The sequence below is a fragment of the Micrasema longulum genome, unplaced genomic scaffold (genome assembly GCF_059751315.1).
Source record: "Micrasema longulum isolate JH-2025_06_02 unplaced genomic scaffold, ASM5975131v1 h1tg000165l, whole genome shotgun sequence".
Lineage (NCBI taxonomy): Eukaryota > Metazoa > Arthropoda > Insecta > Trichoptera > Brachycentridae > Micrasema > Micrasema longulum.
In genome coordinates this window covers 140,056-164,279 of record NW_028277370.1, presented here as the reverse complement: position 1 = coordinate 164,279, position 24,224 = coordinate 140,056, and the positions used below count along the sequence as shown (strand labels likewise).

Genomic DNA, 24,224 nt, shown 5'->3' with positions numbered 1-24,224 from the left:
GTATTTGTATCTTCCTCTATGTATGCTACAAATAGACAAGTAGTCATGCATTCAAAAAATATTATGATGCACGACTTGTCTATTCGTAGCATCTATGGAGGAGGTTATAAAAACGTGTTTTTAGTGGTTAATTAAAAAATACCTATTCTGAATCTGATGATCTGATTGATCTTGATCTGATCAGAAAATGATCAGATTGATGTAGTTATTACATCTGATCTGAAAATAAGCTGATTTTGATAGTTGTGTTGTACGCACGATATAATTGATTTAAATTTACAATTCAATTTTTATTTTTATGTTGTAATATTTCCATTGGAATTATTCAAAAATATAAATTTGAATTTAAGTTATAAATTTAAAAAACTTGGTACAACCAGCCAGAAGATGCCCATTAAAGGGTGAAAGCGCTTATTGGTCAAACAAATAAGTGGAAATGTGTAAAGTTTTTAAATTTATAACTTTTATTTACTTAACTCACTACCGTTTTTAAAAGAGAAAAAACTGTTTTTTTTTTTTACGTAATACTAATAATGTGTTTACATTTTTTTTTGTAACGCTGTGCTTTACTTTTGAGTTCCTACACATCTTTTAAAAAATATTATTACGTTGTTTTTTTTCAGTGTTTATAATTGTGTTCTTTTTGTAAATGCTCTATGGCGTATCGTGAAATAATATAAATAAATAATAAAACTTATTTATCAAATGATGTAATCTGTGATAAAACATAATATTAAAAAATATATTTACTTCTTATATTGTATTTTTATTGCTTTTCCCAATTTCCGACATTGCCAAAAATATTTTTAGTAAAATTGCACATTCGCTCCTAAGTGGGGCATGTGGACATCATCAGACGCTTCCAGGAGACCCCATTGCCAGACAGTACTTTCACTTTCTCCCACGTCAGTTCCGGATTCCAAACTTCCGCCGAATACAACCAAAAGATTGTCATCCACTGGTATGACCAGCCCGCAGGTGTGAAAAAGAGGCAACTTGGGTCAAGGTTCTCCTGAGGCATCAGCAGCATCTGTCAAAGCCAGATCCATTGACGAATCCTTAAGAGGATATGCGATACCACCAGACGATTTTAATTTTGAACATTACATGACAACTGCACGTCGGACTAATAATGCTTAACTAATATCGACGTTTCGCCGTCCCTTTTTCCGCACTTCAAAACTGAACGGATTTTTTAGTTTCTTTTTAGAAATAGTATCATTACGAATTTTTCTGTGTCGGTACCTTTTGCATTTTCCAAAAATAGTTATCATATTTGTATATTGTGCGTCCGAAGACTTGTGTTCTGCCGGTGACAACATAAGGTCTTGAAACCACGTCACTCACTGCCAGAAATGTTCACAAAATTAAGTGCACTCAGCGGTCTATGGAAAGACAAATGTTGGGGGTCTCAATAAAACCGAATAAAAAATGATGAGATAAGACGCCGTATAAAGGTGACCGATATCGTAGAAAGAGTGGGAAGACTAAATGGCAGTGAGCGGGTCATCTGGCGAGACAAGAAGTTGATCGGTGGACCCCCAGAATGCTTAACTGGAGACCCCACGAAAGTAAAAGGAAAGTGGGGAGACCACAGAGGAGATGGACTGACGACATCGTTGAGCTCGTGGGACCCATGTCCATGTCCATATGGAAACAGAGTGCCCAGGACAGGAGACTGCTGCGAGATATTGAATAGATTTTTATACTATTAAGCGTGTTGTCCAGATACCCTTTGAAATATATGTATGTTTTTTTTTTTTCATAATAAATTTCATAAAAGGTACATGTTTAAAAAAAAATTCAATACAGATGTACTTTTATACATCTAGTAAATGTTATCACTGTAACTCTCCAAAAAAAGAGACTAATTCTTGTGCTTGGAGAGGGACTTACACTGTTGTAGTTGTTTATTTATAAGAGTTTAAATAATTTTTAATATACGAGTACTAGAGAAAAAAAATACAAACATGGGATTTATAAGGAAAAAAACATAAAACGATAATTCATTCATACTAATTAAAATTAAATGTAGTTTTTACACGTGTTCAAAAAATGTATGTAGATTTACTATAAATTTATTTATTGATATATTATTTTTAATAGTTTTTAGTTCATTGGAAAGATAATTATAATTTTTTACACCTTTGAAGACAAAGCTATTTTGACCATGACTTGTGTGGAATTTAGGAATTTTAATATTATGTTGGTATCTGAGTGACTTATTTATCTAATTTTTTTTTATTTTTCATTCGTTATAAATTTGTATGATAGAATTTATTTTATAAAGAGTGTCTACTGTATAAACCTTAAATATTTTATATAGACTTTCCGTATTGAATGTTGAGGGTTTCTTTTAAATTACTTTATTAATTAATCTTTGTACTATTTTAAGAGGGTTTAATATATTGGCATGTGCACCACCCCATCCTACAATACCATATTGTAACAAAGATTGTACAATTGTCGTTTATGTAATAATATTTAATTTGTATCTTTGCTATTATTAATTATGTACGTGCTTACACCTTCCATTATGTTGTACCCCAACTTAACACACGGCCTTTGGCCTCATAGAGTTTGGGGTACGTTATTATTGTATTTTTTTGGTGATATGTATGTATTTGTATGAATGAATAAATGAATAATACGCTATTATTGGTTGGTTGGAAGAAATTGCCATTTGGCAATAAGCCCACCAATGTACAAATAACATTATGTACAAAAAGTTAAATAAATAAATAAAAATAATAAAAAATATAGAAACAATTGAAAGCAGCAGTAGAGAGAAACGGGCTGATAAAAAGAAGAAGAAAGACGTCAGAAAACAGCAGATGAAACTGATTTTTTTAAAGGATTTTTAAACGGTTCTAGTTCCAAAAAGAAACAATTTATCAAAAAAGCAAATCGATAGAGACACGGAAATAGTAAATATCTATAGTGCTTAAAAAAAATATTGCTCTAGTGCTATAATCCAGGGAGAAAATACGCGAATACGTTTGTATAAAGAAAAGCGAGATCGCGTTTCCTCTTAAAACGTTCGTTTAGGAGGCTGCTGAGTAATTTTATCGGACTTAAATAAAATGAATTATCAGGTTTAGTGCCGAAATACTGCGTTTATTGGCAAAAAATAAAAGTAAATACATACAATACAAAATAAAACGAAATAATTACTAGACAATGAATTGAATTGCAAGAAAATAATTCTAGCAGCTTCACTAGATACAAAAATACCTGTTCTGAAGGTACATTTACAATAATAATTATAATATAACGTTTATTTTTTAATAATTTAGTTTGTCTTTTTGTTGATGTAAAAAGTAAATTAATTTAAGAGTATATCTTAAGTAAGTATTACCATAAACTTTTTACATGTAATGGAAGGGGAAATAAAATACGTGAATATTTTTTTATACATTGCATTATTTTTTACCTTGCTTATGATAAACAAAGTTTATATTTTAACAAGTAGATTTTTCTGTATTTATTTAATCTTTAAATTTAGCAACAAATTTTGGGAACAGGAAGGATATTCTAATGTGGGCCAGTCAAAAACTTCTTAGCATTTGTTCATGTGGAGAGGAACCCACTTAAAACTCTTCGGGAGAAGCCGACCCGTTGTTGACAGTAGTCACCAGGCCCTTGGTTTATTTTCTCAATTGCCTGCACTACTTTGACCATGTATGATTACTACATCTCGTGTGAGTTCTTCATAATTCGTGAACATTGACTAACTAGAAAAAAATCTGTCAAGTATTAAAAAAAAAACATTTTTGGATGGACTTTTTATATTATGTAATGTAAGGTGAAATAAAACAAGTGAAACTTATACGCAAAACAAATATATATAGAAATAAAGGTTAAAGAAATTGGCTTTCTCACAGCTTGCCCACCACATACCGCATCTGAGGACATAAGTCTCCTTGGCGGTGCCCACATACACGGAAAATTGCTCGTTGTCAAATGAGAAAAGCTGCCCGAAAGAGTTATCTGAAATCTGATAGCCTTAGCATCTTTGTGCTGAAAGAAAGTAATCCAGAAGTTCATAATATGGCTTTTTCACAGCAAAGTAGCAATTAACAGGATTGTGGTCCCATGGTAGCACTGTATAATCACGGGCCAAAGGTCCGAGGTTAAAATCCTACTCTTCCACAACTCGATTTTAATTTTTTCTGCACAAGTTATTTTAAGGAAATGGTCTAAAAATTAAAATTTTTGAGTACATAATAAGAACTCGAGTATTCTCGTTTTTAAAATAAAAGTAATTTTAGTAATTAGTAATTTAGTAATTTAAAATAAAAGTAAAAATTTTCATTTAGAAAAGAATGAAAAAGTTAAATAAAATTAAATTTAACAATCAATGCCATACATACGAAACTCAATTTAAAAATATATACAATTGGACATTTAATGGCATTCATTAGCCATACATGAACACGATTCAATAGCTATAAAAATTATAATCAATGCACGTTGAGAAATAATGTTATTTATTTAATAAGATGGTTCCCATAATAAAAATGACAATCACCAATGAAAAATAATGGATGATCAAATGATCAACTTAATCATTTTAATTTTTTGACTTAGTAACACTACTACTACCATAACACCATTTACACGCAGGAGCGGGCAGAGAGGATGGGCCGCCACACACGTCTATGGTGACGTACCTACATTCCCAGCTTCATCCACATTCATTTACCTTGTCATAAATGCCCTTCGGTTGTTCGTGCTTTTGACATGACCAGAATTAAGATTTCGGTTTATCTGATCATGCCGAGTCTTTCTTGGTCGTCCTCTTCCTAAGTTGTCATTCATTCTCGCCATTCGTCTGTTTGACCATTATTTCTTGATCCATTCGTTCTACATGACCAAACCATCTCGGGAATCTTTTCTTAATCGTATCAATTGTACAGGCTTTTAAGAAAAACAGTGCCAATCCCAGAACGATAAAAAATTGAAATAAATCGTAACAAAAGGAAAAATTGTTTGGAAGAATTTTTGTCTCTTTTAATGCGTATATATGCGTCCCGAGAGGTATTAGACCCATCGGTACATACCGATGTACCTACCTTAAAACTTGAAGGGGGGGGGGTCGGTAGAGTATCTTCGTAATCACTCGGGAGAATTAATCGTCAACTATGACGTCATAATAAAGCTATGTCACTTTGGTGCGTAGATTTTTTTTAAAACATTTTTTACATTTTTTTTTTTGCACCACAACAGGCCAGGAGGCCTAATTACAGTGGTGAATTACATCACAGAGCACCAAGGCTTGAGAAAAATCACATTGTAATTTTTGTATTCTTACCGGGAATCGAACCCGGAACCTTCCGTGCGTGAGTCAAGCGTCTTGACCACTACACCACGGAGGCCGCCAATGGATATGTGTACCGTGACGTACGCTTCACCGTGTTACATTCCGATGTAAGTATATACACAAAACTTTGAAGGGAAGGGGGGGGAGGGGTCGGTAGTGTATATTAGTAATCGCTCAAGAAAATTTACCTTCTACTATAACGTAATGTTGAAGGTATAACGTCCTTAACTTCCCATTAAAATCGCGGCCCAGGTGCAGAGAGAGGTTTTGAGGAGCTGGCGAGAGAGTTCTCCGAGGAGGGCATAAAAAAGTTTGTGCCACGGCTCACCACACGCATTGAACGGGCTTGCGATTACGTGGAAAAATAGTAACAACAACAACAAACCATAACGCCTTTTCCCCGTAGGGGTAGGCAGAGAGGATAGAACGCCATTATACTCTTTATTGCCATACAGACCTCGCTTTCTCTACATTCATACATCTTCTCATGCACGCACGCCGATTATTCCTACTTTTGACATGTCCATCTTCAAGTATTTGATGGACTTGATTGTGCCATGTCTTTCTCGGTCTTCCTCGTTTTCTGCATCCATCAACATTCGCATCGTAGATCCTTTTAGCCGTTCTTTCGCTGTCCATTCGCTATACATGTTCAAACCAACGCAGCACCCCTTTCTTGATTCTGTCGATAATGCAAGTCTCAGCCTTACGCACTTCACGGATCTCGACATTTGTGCACCTATCATACATCGTTTTACTACACATTCGCCTGAGGGGTCGCATTTCGACAGCATTCAACCAACTTTCATCATCATTTCAATTCCATACTTCGCTCTCATACATTAGAGTTGGCACTAGAACTCCGTTGTGAACTGCGAGTTTAGCCTCCTGCGATAAACACTTGTTTGCCAAAGTAGATTTCAGTGCACCGTTCACCCTGTTCCCGGCACTCACCCTCCTTTCAATATATTTATCGGTCTTTCCATCCCTAGTAAACATACTTCCCAGATACGCAAATTATTATATCTGATTTAGAATATCTCCGTTCACACTGTTCTCACATTTAGTTATATTTTCATCCCTTTCAAAAACCATCACTTTCGATTTATCAATATTCATAAGCAAATCGCTTTTCTTGCATACATCGTAGACTTTTGTTAGCAAGAATTGAAGGTCTTCTTTGCTGCTAGCAAGAAGCACGGCATCATCCGCATACAGAAGACAGTTAACAGTTAAACCACTCATTTTTGCTCCCATTCTTAATTCTTTCAGTTATTTCATACAGTTATCGATGTATATGTTGAACAGCCATGGTGACATTACACATCCCTGTTTGACTCCTTTAGGAATGTTAAACCACGGTGTGAATGACCCATTCACCTTCACACATGCTGTGCTGTCCTTATACAGTGACGCAATAGTCCTTGTCAGGTTACCATTCACTTATATACTCCGATAAAACCTTCCACAATTTCTCTCTGTCAACTCTATCAAACGCCTTTTGCAGATCGACAAATGCGCAGAAAAGTTTCTGGTGTTTAGCCAGAAACTTTTCTGTCATATTTCGCAATATCCTATATTTTTTTAAATACACTTTTTTTAAATATAAAAAAAAACTAGTACACTTACTTACTGAACACGCCTCGTATTTTTACATTTTGTTTTGGGTTTTTCGTCATCCCACACACATTTGTATCCGTGAGAGAGACTTTTAAATGGGTTTTCTATTGAAAAAAGTAATCACACATTTACAAATATTTGCCGACCGTAAATTTATCAAGAGACAAAATAAGGATAGGGAATTTCACACTTTGTCATATTGAATTTATTTGTATTGACTTTAATAAAATAAATATCTTTTGTACAACGAAATCAGAAGTTTCTTTAACATCGATTTAACAAATATAAAGGACAATGCAAAAAAATATTTGCAAAAGTAATTAAACTCTACGTCCAGGTTTATAAAAGTGAATTTTAAAATGTATCCAAATTAAACACTGGATATGAATTATTATATTTTTGTACGCATTTCGTATTTTTATGATTATTTTTTATTCGTATAGCGGTCTCCGTGGTGTAATGGGTTAAGACACTTGACTCTCGCAGGGAAGGTTCCGGGTCGGATTCCCGATGAGAAAACAAAAAAACAATAATGTGATTTTTCTCAAGCCTGGGCGTTCTGAGCCGAAATTCACCACTGTAATTGGGCCTTCTAGCCTGTTGTGATGCAAAAAAAGTTTTTTTTATTATAAAAATCATTAAATTGTAATATTTGTTGTATCATCACAATTTGACTTTTTGCATACAATGGTGCAAAGGGCATTGCATTTGTAACCCAAATGCAGCGTTTTTTTGATAATCTGTTACATGAAGAAAATACGATCAGTCCTGTTCCTAAGGTACTAGTTCTAGAACAAATAAATCTGTGGCTTGGATCTATAAGGCCCAGTGTCGTAAATCGCAATATTACAGAGAAGTATTATTTATCTATTTTGTGGTGTTAAAATGAATTGTTTGACGTCTTTAATAGCAAATAATAATAGAAAACAATACAACATATGTATGTGTGGATAAAATTATTAAATATACTAGTTTTTTAATTGACATAGACTCTCAACAAAATTGTGGCAAGAAAAAAATGAAATCTGAAATTAGGCCGTATAGATCCAAGCAACAGAAACATTTTAGTAAAAACAACATTAAAAATCAATGTTTTTATTCCACCCTGCTTCAAATCGAACGCAGGACCTCAAGAATGGTATGTAAGAACGGTAGTCGAACGTGTCAACCACTACACAATGATTCAGGATATTAACCTGAGAGCAACCATAGAGTCGAAAACAATCGTGTAGGATTCTCGTCCTATTTTACACACATAATTGTATTATTTATTCGCCTCGATACACTAATTAATACATCAGACCACCAGTGTTTTGGTCACTTGTAATGGTCAACGCATTTGCCTGCCACGCAAGAGGTCTCCGGTTCGATTTCCGACATGGTTGATATGAAATATTTATTTAAAGGGTGTTTTTACATTGGAATATTTCATAGTCCCTGGACTAGTACTTGAATCGTAAGACTGATCATCTTACCTTTATGTAACATAAACGATCAAGATACGCTGCGATTGGTGTACCAATGCAGTGCCCTATGCACCATTAGGTGCGGAAAGGGAATGATGATGAGTAGGTACGGGAATCAATTTGTCGTTGGTTATTTTTTTAATTCTTGACGTCATGTCGCTTTAATCGTCAAGTTAATTAAATATTAAAACTGCAATTGAAAAACGTAACCCAAGAATATTGATTGATCAATTTGTGGATCCACTGTCATTGAATGAATACAAGTAGTGACGTAGGTACAGTCATGGTGGCAGGTCGCAAATATCTAGGAATTGTGAATTTTCATTTTTAAGTAAATTTTAGGTAAACAGTTAATAAAAACACAATCGATTATAATTATAATTTCACATATTTACCTCGGATCTTTCTGAGAACGCGCGACTTGAGGCAGGTACAAAACACACGTGCGCAGGTAAGTTATTCATTAAGTCCGTGTCTGGGGTGTTATTCTGAATCTTCTCGCGGGGTTAGTATTGGTTTATTTGTGGATTTTAATTTTTTGCATGCGGCTACACTTGGTTTGATATATTGCGACACTGATAATTAAATGTCAAATTACGTAAAATAAACCGTTTTTCAATGGAAATTTCATAGTTAGACATCATGAAATTATTTAAAAAATGAAAAAATAAAAAACGAATACGGTTTGGTCAATTCAACCTAATTCAGTGTTTAAGTCATGTTTAAGGTCGCAAAAATATTCTAAATAAAAATCATCATCAACAATGTTTTGACCGTGTCCAAACGCTTGTAGACAGGCTGGGTTTCATCTCAAAGAAGTTATTTAGATTTTTTTTTTTTGCAACCGAGAGGGAAAACATTTTTGAGAAGGGAATATAAAATTCTAGGCATTTACAGGGCTTATGAGCTGTCGTTGGCTGTTTTAACTAGCCACTTTGAATAATGTAACGTTGATCATTCTGTCTATTTTTAAACATTCACATTTCCTCAAGGGCATTTACAGGCCCTGTCATTAGCTGGTTTAACGAGCCACTTTGCAATTTGTAGCGTTGACCATTCTGCCTATGTTAAAACATCCACATTTCCTCAACTAGGTGAATATCACACCGTGAAAATTGTTTTAAGGCGTTGCCTAGTAGGTAAATTGGTTCAGCCAGATAAATCTCATCTACATGATAAAGATTTCAGCTCTTTTGCTTCTCAACAGATGGAAGAATTGAGGAAATGTGAATATTTAAACATGGGCAGAATGGTAAATGATACACATTGTGTAAAGTGGCCACATAAACCAGCCAATGTCAGGTATAAATATAAGCGCTGTAAATGTCTGGACTTCCATATTACCTTCTCAAAAATGTTTTCCATCTCTGTTGCAACAAATAAAGAAAATCATCATGTTTAGTTTTATGTGTTCGTATTTATTTTACGTAGTTTGATATTTATTCACCAGTGTGGATATTTCCACTTAAGTGTAGTCGCATGCGAAAAATAAAAATCCCCAAATGAAATAATCTCAACCCCCACGCGAAGATTCATTGAATTCAAATACAGTTCTGTGTCTTAAATAGAAATAGAATAATAAAAATAATTGAGTCGGGTTGTAGTCTTGTGGCTAGTGTCTCGGACTCACAGATCAAAGGTCCGAAGTTAGAATCCCACTCTACCCCAACTTGATTTCCATGTTCTAATAGTGAGTTATTTACAATTCGTTGAACATGGCCCTCAAAATTAAAGTATTATTTTTACATATTAATTTATTGCAAAAAAAATGTATACATACTTAATAACAGGGAATCTATATAAAACTAATTAATGTAAAATGAAAACGGAGTGTTCTTTGTTTATGATAGTCTCCATCTAACATGGCTCAGCCTGTTCTAAGATGCAATTTTTTTATCTTTAGAGCATAAGTAGTCCTATACTAATAAAACAATAACATTAAAAAGAAAAACTAAAACTACTTAATTATAGATGCCCAGCTAATCAAATGTAAGAAATTAAAAATCGTTATTATACAAATATAAAGTATATATATGTGAAGAATAATAAGAATACATGTTACTTAAACATAAATAATATAGTATTTTTAATATTTTCTGCAATAACTTTGTATTTCATTTTTAATTAAATTTGGAGAAATAAAACTTGTACTTTGTTTTTTGATACACTTACTTTATTTTTACCAACTAGTTTCGGTAATCAACTGTTACCTTCTTCAGTTATAAAAATACCCCGAAGAAGGTAACAGTTGGTTACCGAAACTAGTTGGTAAAAATAAAGTAAGTGTATCAAAAAACAAAGTACAAGTTTTATTTCTCCAAATTTAATAAATAATTTAGTATAATATATAATAGAAAACGATATAAAGCAATGAAATACACAAAAAATAATATGTTTACCAATTATATAAAGTACTACGTGTTTTGATTTACGTATATTTTTCAAAAAATCTCTCGCTTTACTATTTATATGTGCAGTCATTTTTATTTAGGTATATCATAAGATCGCAAATATTTCTTTTAAAAAAAACGAGTGTTTTTAAATATATTGTAACTTTGGTAAAAATCGTGAAAAGGAAATTGATGTGAGAAAAGCTCCCCTCATTCTTGAGGTCCTGAGTCTGATTTCCAGGAGAATAGACATGAAATATTGGTTTGTAAGATGGTTTTATTTATTTTATTTTATCGGTATTTTTTCCGCTATTACATAAAAAAATAAATAGAAATATATGAGCAATACTAGAGCCAATGAAAAAAATCCTCTGTAAATCTAATAATACATAATATATAAGAAAAGAGTTTACGTAATAATAGGTGTGTGACGTTTGTATTCATGTAAATGTGTGTATGTGTGCATGAATGAGGGAGAGTGTGCTTTTGCGCGTGTGAATAAATGAGGGAAAGGGTGCGTTTGTTTGGGTGCGTAAGTTTAAAAAATAAATTTAAAACTTTTATTATATTGAAAAGTCTACAGGAAAGAGCTTGGTTAGAAGTTGGTTGGAAGTTTTGTAAATATTTAAGTCAAGAAATGTAATAAATTATATTATGTATGGTAAATTTTTAACCTTATTCTAAAAAAAAGCATTTTACTTTAAAATTGAAAATTTAACACTGTTCAACACAAAATTTAACACAATTTATCAAATTTAATATAAACTTAATACTGCAATATTTCAAAGTCTCTGGACTGGAATCTGAAGAGCAAGACTGATAAGCTTAACTTTGCGCAATAAATGATCGAGATTAGGTGCAGTCAATGTTATAATGCAGTATCCTATGCACCGCTGTGCGAAGAAAGGGAAATGAAGTTATCCAGCATCACTATTTCTTTCAGCGCTCAGTAGCGTATATAACACTGGATTAATATTGCAGATAATCAGTTTATATTTATAGTTTTGATATTTTTAAAAGATATTTTTATTTAATTTGTATTTGAAATTTAGGCAAAATTAAATTAACTCCCTTTTTAAAAACGCCTTTTAATTGCTCTTCTTTCTTTACTATTCATGATAAATGTTTTTTCTACAATAATGTTTTGAGAATGTCCAAATGTTTGCAGACGGGCTGGATTTCCTCCCACGGGAGTTACTTAGAACTCAATTTGTTGCAACAGAGAAGGAAAACATTTTGAGAAAGAAAAATTAAGTCTAGGCATTTACAGAGCTTATGACTTGTTTTAGCTGGTTTAAGTGGTCACTTTACACATTATGTAACATTCACCATTCTGCCTATGTTTTTACTTCGCGAAAGTCAACAGATGGAAGAGTTGAGGAAATGTGGATGTTTAAACTTAGGCAGAATGATGAATGTTACACAAACAAATAAACCATCACGCCATTTCCTCTTAAGAGTAGGCAGAAAGGATAGAACGCCACATCACTCCATCTTTGTATACAGATATCGTTTTGTCTACATTCATACATCTTCTCATGCACGCGCCCTGATTATTACGACTTTTAACATGTCGATCTTCAAGTAATTGTTGGGTTTTGGTCATGCCATGTCTTTTTCCGCCTTCTTTTATTTTTGGATCCATCAACATTGGTATCGTAAATATTTTTAGCCGTTCTTTTGCTGTCCATTCGCTCTTCATGTTCAAACCAACGCAGAGCGCCTTTCTTGATTTTGTCGATAATGCTAACATTCATTCTATATCGACACAATCAAGAATGAATGTTTTACAGTGTGTAAAGTGGCCACATAAACCAGTCAATGACAGGCTATAAGCTCTGTAAATGCCTAGACTTCCATATTCCCTTTCCTATCCTGTTTTGATGGGTGATGATTTGTAGTGTTTTTAACTGCTGGCAATAAATGTTGGATGACGTTTTCTATTGAATATGAAAAACTAAACGCATCGCTTAAAAAGGGTTTAAAAAAAGTACTATTTACACGTAACGAAATTTATTAAACATGACGAATCGAATCCGGGACCTCAGAGGTGACGGATAAATATGCTTATCAGTACTCCATGAGGCTGGCTGATCTCTTGATTTCCTTTTTCAGCATTTTTACCCGAGAATAGCAGAGTCGATAAAATATCCGCATCTGATTCTATTTCACTCACAAAACTACATTGTTTATTCAGACTCATTAAAAATGCGAGTAACTGTGGATTATTTGGGAACTACACATGATTTGACCGGATTGTCAATACTCCTGTTTTTCTCTGCGTTTGGATTTGCTTACAAAAGAGTAGAGCGCCCAGAACTGAGAAAATGGATTGGAACTGCCTTTGGTCTGCTGATGTCTGGACTATTTTTTAAAGAAAGACTCTGGCATTTTGTATTGGCGGGACTTATTAGCATATACGCCATTATTGCTGTAGGACCAAGGTAACTATTTTATTGATTGAATCAGAATCAACTTTGTAACCCCATAATCTTATCCGACCCTAATAGTTCATAAGATCTTAAAAACTAATTTATACATTTAATTCACATCACATATTTTATCAAAACTCATAAACTTTTAATTGATTTTAAATTATTTAAAAAAAATCTATTTATTTCGTTTCACCGTGAAACTCATTATATAATTTTTAACCCATGTAAAATGACTTTTGAGACTCTTTTATCTACTCTTTGGTAGTATTATGTTTTTTTAAACCTTTAGTACAAGGCATATAACATAATATAGTCTCAAATCTCAAACTCTATGAGACAAAAAGCCCAGTGCTGAGTTTGGATACAATATAATGGGAAATGGAAGAATGCACATTATTTAAAATAACAAAAATAAATAAAGGATACTTAAATATTAATTTCTTATAACCAATATCTGAACAACACGCAAAACTATGTGCGCCATGTTAAAAAAATAATTAATTAATTTAAATTTTATATTTTAAGCATTAACTTTGTGGTTATTCATTATAATAAAATAAATAAAGCAACTTTCTTATTCAATTTATGATTATTTTCGACATTAAAACTATACTATAAAAAAATAAGCTCTATAATAAAGGGACATTGTTAAAAAATCACAAAGACGAAGTCCCTAGAATACGATATAATAAATCGTCACGAAACGATTAAATTGTAACGATTGCGATTCATCTAAATTAGAAAAACTAAAAGAAACTTTAATTAGAGCTAAAGAATATTTAAGGTGCCCAAATAATAATAATTTGTCTGAATTCACAAACCATCTAATAGAAAATAATCATAATTTCAATAAAGAAGCTGGATTAAAAGTTCTTTATGTTAAAAATAAAATAATAAAATTAGACAACTTAGAATTCTTTTGAAGTCGTATGGCTAGAGAGCGTCTATGACTATTTTGTAAACTGTTGTAAATTTAAAAATAGCAATGTTGGCTATACTTTTTCATTTAATCAAATTATGTTATGAACACCGATTTCTTTGGGGAATCTTTCTACATTTTAATTATGTTGCCTTTGAGTTTTATCCGCACTGTCGGTAGGTAAAAACGTATTTTTCAAATAGTCTCAACTTTATGACATCTCTTTCCTGTGTTAATTGGAACAAATGTCAAACAAAATGCACAAAAGTATAGCTCAAACCTTGACAATATGGACGCCTTAATTTTTAAATTACAATTATTTAATGAAAAAAAACATTAAATTTGTAAAAACTTAACGGTAGAAAAAAGATGAGAGACTTATTAAACTTATTCAAAATTAACATATTAAAACAAAGATGAAGAACATTTAAGAGAAGGTAATATAGAAGTCTAGGCATCTACAGGGCTTATGACCTGTCATTGGCTGGTTTAAGTGGCCACTTTACATACACACTATATAACATTCACCATTCTGCCCATATTTGAACATCTATAATCCTTCAGTTCTTTCAATTGTTAATGTTTTTGAAGTTAAAGAGCTGAAACCTTTATTTATGCGGGTGAGATTCATCTGATTGAATTTTATCACCTACATACTAGGCAACGCCTGAAATTTTTATTTTTCAATTTTTATACTTTTTCATGGAACAGGTAGATTTATCAACAATATTTTGAGTTTGTCCGTAGGCAAGGACTGGATTCAACTCCCTAGGAAGCTGTGAATATTAAATTTAAATATTTTATTCATAATTATTGATTCAATATGGGATTGGCCAGAACTGTTATTTCTCATCGACTACAGGGTATCTGAAAGAATTACTAGATTGATACCACCATTATGTAGCAACAATTTACTGACAGTGTATACTTGTAATGCCGTATTAAATAGACTCTAGGAACTCGGCAATAGTTATTCCTACGTATCGGATATATTTAGTGTAGGATATTGTTTTTATATGTCAAACCTATTGAACTTTTTCAAAGATGGTGAATGGTAATTAAACCTTTAGTATAATTGTTATATGAAACAGTGCTTTATGATTTTCTTGTTACATTCATCCTTTAAAATATTTTATTATTTGATTTGATTTTTACATTTATTTTTCATTGTTTTTAACTTCTACTGAATGTGTTATCTAATTTTTAGGTTTAATTTTTGTTTTTCAATCTTGAGTATACAGTAATGTAATTTTTTTAAAAAAAATAATTAAACCAAATATGTTTATGCTATAAGTTTTGTAAAATACAATTTTACGTATAAGTTATGAAAATAAAATTAAAATAAATTAGTAAATGTTTCCAGAAAATGCCACAAAGCTGCTTTCATTCTGATGTTTACCTACATTACAACTTTCCGAATAATCTACTTTAAAAAAGAAAAAGAGGACGAGTTACAAAATCTTCTATTAATGCTGATGACTTTCAAAATAGTTGGCGTGGCTTTTGAAATCAATGCTGCTGATAAAGTCAAACAAAATACTATCGATAATGACGACTTTGGAGAAAAAAACGCCAGAGACATAACAACATTAAAATACGACGATTTGTTTCATTACGCATTTTCTTATTTAGGATTACTTACAGGTGAGATTTTTATACAATTTTCACATCAAAACTATAAGGTAATACCAAGTTTTAAAACCAACAATGAACATAATAATAAACAATTTTTTTTTATTTACTGATTTATTCAGTCCATTCATCAATGGCAAACACATTTCTTTATTATTATAAAGAAATGTGTTTGCCTTTTTTGTTGAACTTTATTAAGTACAATTGAAATAAAAAAAAGAACAGAAAATTAAAGCGACAATTGAAATAAAATAAAACTACGGAAAATTAAAGCTAGGACAAAAATTAAATAATCCTCAAGACAAGATCTCGTCTTTCTTAGTGATTGTTTAAATCTAGAAAGACTAACACCAAAAATGTCCAGTTCTGTCTCGAGTTAACAATGCGACGCGATCGGGATATTGGTGCATGCAAGCCATAGTTTATGCTGTGCTGATCATGGAACATAATCATTACTCTTCCGCATCTAAAAGTGCATTGGCCACTGCATTGGTACTCCGATCGAGGCGTTTCTTGATATTTTTTGTTACATGAAGGTAAGATGATCACGCTTCACGTAGCAGTCCAGGGACTATGTCAGGTAGAAGTCCACGGACCATGTCATGTCAACCATGTCACGATCGAGGAACAGCACATTACTATTTCGCAACCGGCGTACCGGAACATTGAATGCCACTTGTTCTAGTAACGATGGTACATCAGTAAGCCATTTAGTCAATTAAATGTGCCAGATACGTTTATGATATTATTTTTGGTTTGAAAAGTACATATATTTGCAAGATATTTCCATATCGCACCTAAGCGATAATAATGATACATGTCAAAAATACAGTTTTTGAGTAAGTATGCAGAAATTTTCCTAAATATCTGTGGCTCGGATCTACATACAGGGTGTTCTTTAAACCCTGTCACATCTAAAACCACGATGATCAGTATAGGCAAGACGACATATTAGCGTATTTAAAAAATATTTAGAACGAAGAAAGTTTTTAAAAATAAAATATTTAAAAAAAACAAATGGTTGCTTACTTCTGCAAGGGAGAAGTGAAAAGTGCGCGGCCGTGCGGTTAACGGTGTATCAGACTCCCCTCCTCCCCCTCCTTGTTTCTTACCTGCAGAAGTAAGAAACCATTTGTTTTTATCTATATTTCATTTTTTAAGATTTTGGTCGTTCTAAAAATTTATTTTAATGTGCCAATATGTCTTCTTGCTCATACTAATAATCGTGGTTTTGGATGTGACAGGGTTTAAAGAACATCCTGTATAATGAGTAATGTTGTAAATTGCAAAAACATAGACGAATATTTTTAAAATAATTTTGTAGAGTCATAATAAATTGTTTGATTATGAATGTTAATAAAAAACATTGCCATTTATGTGTGTGTAAATAAAATACTAAAATATATACTTTATATTTTGATATTTGCTATGTACTTAATTGTGAAAAAAAAAATTGACATCATCGATCCTCTGCAAAATGTTGGTAACAAACAAATTTGATCTGACATTGGCTCTTATAGACCCAAAAACTGGCATAAAAATGATTTATTTTTACTTACGTATGTGGCGAAAGTGTATTGAATTGAGAAAGTAAAAAAAAAGATAAACTTAACAAGGCCAGTTGTCGTCGCCCCGTTGATTTAGTTGACAGTTTATTAAAACTTTGAAACGCCATTTTCTCCATATAAGGAATTGCGGACTAACTAATGCTACTATGATTCTAAACAGGCGATATTTCCTATACGCACAGTAATTATTAGCATTGTGTATGTGGCCTTGTAAGCAAAAAAGTCAATGATTTACTATATTATATTCAAATTCAATAAATAATTATGGCACAATTATTACTATGGCATTGTTATTTCTTAAAACATTTAAAGCTAGATGGCAGAAGTGAGTAAACATTAAGTAATATCTTTGTTTTAGCGAATGAACGTTTGTCTCTTGATAGCCCAACTGTTCTCCTGTAAAAATGAGTTTTTTTAAATTATGACACTTTTATTCTCAGAATGCCATATATGTTTAATTTGAAATACTTTTATATAAATTGTAAATCCTTACTGTATTTTCCAGGTCCTTATTTTCGGTACCAAGTGTACGAGGACTTTATCCATTTACCGTTTTCAAGAAAAGTCAACAATTTGGGATTCGTTTTATGGAAACTGTTCTTAGTTTTTGTTTTCACGACGATCCAACTAACATTTCAGAGTTATTGGCCACTCGAGGTAGGTATATAATCTTGAAGTAATTATTACCTGTACTGCTAGGGGGGCATACTCAAATCAATATCGTTAAACCGCATTTTGAAAATTATGCGTTTTAAGTATTTATTTGACTTTTTATATATACAAAATACATTTGGATTTTGAAATATTTGGGATTCACAATTTGCCGCCCAACTGTATAGTTTTGAGTAAACTTATTTATTTATTCATTTAACACTTTATATACATATAAGGGCGGGCATATGGCCTAAAAATTACTATTAAAAAATACCATATTATCTTTTACATAATATTTTATTTTTCTTTTTTACGCCACACAAAAATATTATAACTGTCCATTATTTATTATAGGAGTAAAAATTCATTAACATTTTCTTGTATACCCACGAACAGCCCATGCCTTTGTGGTATTTTTTTGTTTACTATTTTTACTATTAATATGTATTTCATTGCTATGTAATTATGCTTTATATTTTAATTTCTCTGTTTTATCACTTATATTGATTGTAAAAAAACAAAAAAAATGAAATAAAAAAAGGCAATTTCTTCTTACCTTACAAACCGTTCAGTATGAGAAAATTACAAATACATGGACATATAAAGCTTTCGATTTTATACAAAATTAAAAAAAAAGATTATCAAAATAAGAAATATAAAAAAATAACTCTAAACTATGACGATAAGAGAGATGTGGGAAGGAAAGAAGAGAGATAAAAGAACAACTTAAATATTTAGATAGTGACATTTCAATCTTGACTTAAATGTAAGCGTCTCTAACATTTGTGGGTAAATTATTCCACAATCGAGCAGCTACTACTGTGAAAGAGGAGGCAAGAAAATTAGAGCGATGAAAGGGTATTAAAAGGGTTCTCTCGTTACTAGAACGAAGAGATAGTCCGTGTCGTGCTATTTATATAAGTAGAGGTGATAAAAAAAACTGCTGTTTTAAAAATCAGGATCTTCTTGTAAACCTATGTTTATGTTCCATTAATTTGGTAACCAGTAAATTCACAGTTTTGTTAGCCTTAAAACTAGAGATGGGCATTTCGTTTTCGTTTATATAAAAGTAGCAATAACAGTAACAGCTTCATAAATTAAGCCCCCACCCCCCTTATAGTTCGTAGTTTTGGTTAATTTAGTATGGTTTTTTTAACCGTATACTTTTTAGTAAACTTATTTAAGTGCCTGTTTTAAGTAGAGGTGGTAAAAAACAAGTAACTGTTGTTTTAAAACAGTTACCCTCCCAAAACACTCAAAATAGTTTAACAAAAAAAAATCTGTGAAATGATAACTGTAATTGCTACTTTTACAAAAAAAAATGAAATGCCCATCTCTAGTTTTAAGGCTAACAAATTTGTGGATTAACTGGTTTAAAAATTAATGGAACATAAACATAGGTAAACAAAAAGATAATTTTATAATACTAAGCATCAGAAGATGACAGATAAAAATAAGTTTCAATATTTGGTTGACTGCATAACCTGGAGCAAGCCATAAACATTTTTGTGGTCCTGTACAGCAATCCACTTGGTTACATTGACCCTAAACATATTGAAACTGATCATGGCTGACTAAATTCACTGACAATTCGATCTCTCTCTTCAATCCGTGCCTCCTGTCTGAGGATGGTGATTACGCTTGACTCCAGGCATGGCTTGTCTGTGGACAGTCTCCCTCCATCTGGAACGGTCTTGTGCTCTTCTATAGGCATTCGTCAGTAATGATTCTGATAATTCAGTGACTATGCCGCTCCATCTTGTCGGTTGACGTCCACGCGACCTTGTCCCTTTGACACTTCCTAGGAGAATAGTTTTCTCCAAACTATCTGAAAAAAATTTCCGTTTTTCTTGTTACCCTTTATAAACATAAAGTAGTATTTTTACGGTCACCATCTAATTAACATTACAATTTTTCAGTACATTTCAGAGAACGAATTTGCCGAAAGAAGTGTTCTATACAAATGTTTGTTTGCTACCCTACAATGGCATCGTTTCAAGTTCTGGCTTTACCTTGGTTTGTCAGTAGCTGAGTGTATATCTGGTGCTGCTGGGCTGGGAGCCTACCCATCATCAGGACAAAACATCACATCGTATGGACCCACTAAGAACGGAGACGCACTACGGAAAACGTGTGTAAAATTTTAATAAAAATTTAAGTGTATTTTAGATATAAGGACGTTCATGAGATTTTCAATTAGGGAAGTGGTAACTTGATGTTATAAAAATGGTACCAACTAGCGATACAATGTATGTGTGTGAGAGTATGTATGTATGTGTGCATTACTATTTAGATATCCCTGATATTCTTGCGGATTCTTTTCCCCTCTGCCGAGGAACTTCAGAACAAAATATCACTAAACAGAACTGTCGATGTGTTCTTACAGCAAAGGCAAGCATTCAAGAAGCAAGCAGTTTTATCGCTCCTGACTTGAGATGACACACTTGTCATGCCTGCCAAGATCATGCCATGACTGTACTTATTGTACATATAAATTTATTCTAAGATTGATTAAGTTGAGTTTATTCATTTTGTTACATGTATCATTAATGCCAATCTACAAGGGCACACAAAAGCCTGATTGGCTGAAAAAAAATTGTTCTACGCTGCAATATTTCATTTTCCCTGTACAGACACCTGAAGCGTAAGACTAATAAAATTGATCCGAATACACAGTGATTGGTGAACTAATGCAGTTCTCTATGCAACACTGGGTGTGGATTGGGAAATGATAAAGATGATGATAGAAGGTTATAAAAATATTTCACTCTTCCGTTAAGTTATTTTGCATCAATTTCGTGTTTCTTTTTGATAATTTTAAATTGTTTAGAGATTTTAGGGATTGAATTTCGTTGATTTCAATTCACAAGAATATTTTTTTTGAAACGCATTCGTTTTAAATTTCAGATCTGAGGAAAAATCTGAAACATTAAGCTATGACTTTGAGACTATTAAAACGATTAAAATTCTTGGATATGAGAAATCGTACGCCTTGGTAGACGCAGTGAGGATGTGGAATATTTCCATACAATACTGGCTGGCTGTGTATATCTACAAGAATTTGTCTAAGGAGACTTACACCAAAACACAAAGGTATTTTATTTATAAATTATATCAAAACATACACAAATATAGACATTTTTTGCTATATTTTATTTATTTGCATAGTGCAAAATTTAGTATTTTTTTAATATATTTTTTTTATACATAGGAGTTGCTTTATTATTTACCTGGCTTATAATATACACAGTTTATATTTCAAAAGTGGATTTTTCTGCAGTTAAATTTCTTTAAATTTATCTAAACTGTTGGGATCAGGAGGGATATACTAATGTGGGCCAATCAGGAACTTCTCAGCATTTGCTCACGTGGAGAGGAAACCACTTAAAACTCTTCAGGAGAAGCCGGCCTGCTGGCAGTAGTCAACAGGCCTTCCGTTCCACTAGAGAAGTGTTTGGCATTTTCTTCCCTACTTTGGTTTATTTTACCAATTGCCTGCACTATATTGACCATGTACTACTTCTCGTGTGAGTTCTTTATTACCTATCACCGATGGGATGTCGCATAGATCTTCACCCAAGCTTCTGAATTGCGCCTCCAGCTGTTTTTTAATAAATACTAATTATAAGTTTAAATATTTATGATAATAATAATAATAAATAAATAAATTTGGTATTTGTAAACATTATAAAATTGCAAAATTAAGATATATTTTGTTCAAAGGAATAATTCGCTACGCCTCTATAAAGGCATGTCAGCAAGTAAGAAATAGGGTATTAATCTCTCTTCCTTTCCTCTTTCCTCTTTTTCCTTTTTTACATTGAGTAATAGTTTTGATTTACGGTAATTTATAAACAAATACGTTTATTTCTATTTTTATATATTTTTAGCTAAATTCATCTTTATTTTCTATAGAATATGTTATGTAATTTGAATTATGTTAAAAAAACTATAATTTTATTGGTTGGTTGGAAGAAATTGCCGTTTGGCAATAAGCCCGCCAATGTACAAATAACATTATGTACAAAAAGTTAATAAATAAATATATGGAAAGAGGTAAAAAAAATACACCACAACACCATATTATAACATATATATTTTGGATTCCTTTCTTGCAACTGGCGCGAATCGAACCCGCGACGCCAGTTTCACAGTTGGTAGTCTAAACAACTGCGCCACTGCGCCACTGCGCCTGTCTAAGAATAATTGTTAAATAAAGTAGACTACGTAAACGAAAATAAACAATGTGAAATATAAAAAAAAGACCTAAATTAACATATCACAACAGAGATGAAGAACATTTTAGAACTAACAACACGTATTTAAAAGGATGCATCGAAATAATTCTGCTTCGTTTTTGAACATCAGTGCCTCGATTATGATGGAAAGATAAAAACGTCATACCTTCACCTTGACGGTATAGTTGGAGATAAATTCCCTCTAGCGATTATAAAGATATACTACCGACCCCCCACCTTGAAGTTTTGGGTAGGTACATTGATATGAAACAAGGGGAAGCGTACGTCACGGTACACATATCTACGCTTTAAAATGACATAGCTTCAGTATGACGTCATAGTTGAAAATAAAAGTCTCCCGATCGACTACAAAGGTATAGTACTGACCTACCCCCCCACCATCAAGTTTTGATGGAAGTATATTGGTTTATACCTACGGGTCTAGAACCCTTCGATACGTTTATCTAAGCATTAAAAGTGTCCAAAATTTTGTTCCATCGAGCAATTTTTCCTTAAAATTTTTTATCGTTTTGAGGTTGGCTCTTTTTTCTTAAAATCCCATTAAAAATATGAGAGAGAAATAAGAAGATTCAAATTCGAATTAAATTCCGATATAACAGTCACTTTAATAAAGCGAACGCCTAGATGTGAAAATAATGTCGCTAGGTTCTGTCCTATTAACAAATAAGAGTATCTTAGCGTGAGAAAGTTACCACTCTAAAAAAATAATTTAGCTATTATATTTTTTCCATCTATTCTTACTATCTTTCCGAGTGTATGTATCGAGACGTTAAAGAAGCCGGCTTTGTAGTCGATCGGTAGATACAAACAGACGATCGTTAAGCGTACGTAAAAGCCATGCAAAATTCATGTTCAAGCGAACATTTTTTGCTTGAATTGGGATTCATTGGAGTTTATAATCGCTTTGAAGTGAGCAATTTTTATTACAGAAGCCTATTTAAACTACAAATGAATACTATTTAAATGTTAATTACGTAAGGAACGCGTAATAACTGTTTGCGGTCATTCCATTGGCTTATTTTGACCATATGATATCGATATGAAAAGTAGGTAAATTAAGTATACCGTCTCGATAAATACATATAAAGATAGCGTGCATAATTGAGGCACAGATGTTTTCAGAAAGGTCTGTGAATTTTTTTTTAAATATATTTTTTTTATTATTAATAAAACATATAATACAAAAATTACATATTATACTCCCAGGAGTTATTAGAAACTCATTTGGGACCGTACATAAGAAAAAAACATTTTTTGACAGTACATAATATTAAACAAATTAATACATCCGAAATAAAATGAAAATATTATTGTATAAGAACTATTATATAGAATATTATAATATTGTATAGAATTTTATCGGTTGATGTATTTGGACTGATATATTTAAAAATATTAGATATATTTATACCGTTTAATTTTTAAATGGTTTGGAGTTGTATCTTTTTAGGTGCTTGTCGAATAAGTTTTTCAGTTGTATTTTGATAGAGTTTTGAACGATTTGGACTGTTAATTAGCTACGGTTATTTTTTTGGATGTGTTTTGAATATTCGACTTTTTATATGATATTCGATTGTTTGATGTTTCAGATCGCTGATAACCACATTAGTTTGTGCCATATGGCACCATATGGAGACTGGTGCAGTTATATCTGTGTTGATGCTCACGTATTATCTACAGACAGAAGTTATCTACCTGAAAATATCAGAAAACTGCAACAGCGATCGAGTAAGGACAGATAATATTTATAAACATTAAATTATAGTACACATTTTTTAATTCAGTAACGTAAAACCTAAAAAATATTAAGTAAACGTGAAATACTTAGTGAGGTACGTACAATATATATTGTTAGTTTATTATTTATAATTATTATTGTTATTTGAATTATTTACATATTTTATAGTATTTTTTCGATGTTTTTTTAATGAATTTATGTTCAAAGCATTAAATTTGTG

At 32.1% G+C, this 24,224-nt stretch overlaps 1 protein-coding gene across 1 annotated transcript; it reads left to right on the top strand.

Annotated features, from left to right (window-relative positions):
* Positions 1-12,920: 12,920 nt before the first annotated feature.
* Positions 12,921-24,024, top strand: LOC148284023 (membrane-bound acylglycerophosphatidylinositol O-acyltransferase frj-like). Its single transcript, XM_088242800.1, has 6 exons — positions 12,921-13,243; positions 15,517-15,797; positions 17,859-18,010; positions 19,927-20,138; positions 20,915-21,100; positions 23,856-24,024. Exons 1-6 carry the CDS (start codon positions 13,008-13,010, stop codon positions 24,022-24,024), a joined length of 1,236 nt encoding a protein of 411 aa, XP_088098926.1. The 5' UTR covers positions 12,921-13,007.
* The last annotated feature ends 200 nt before the right edge of the window (positions 24,025-24,224 follow it).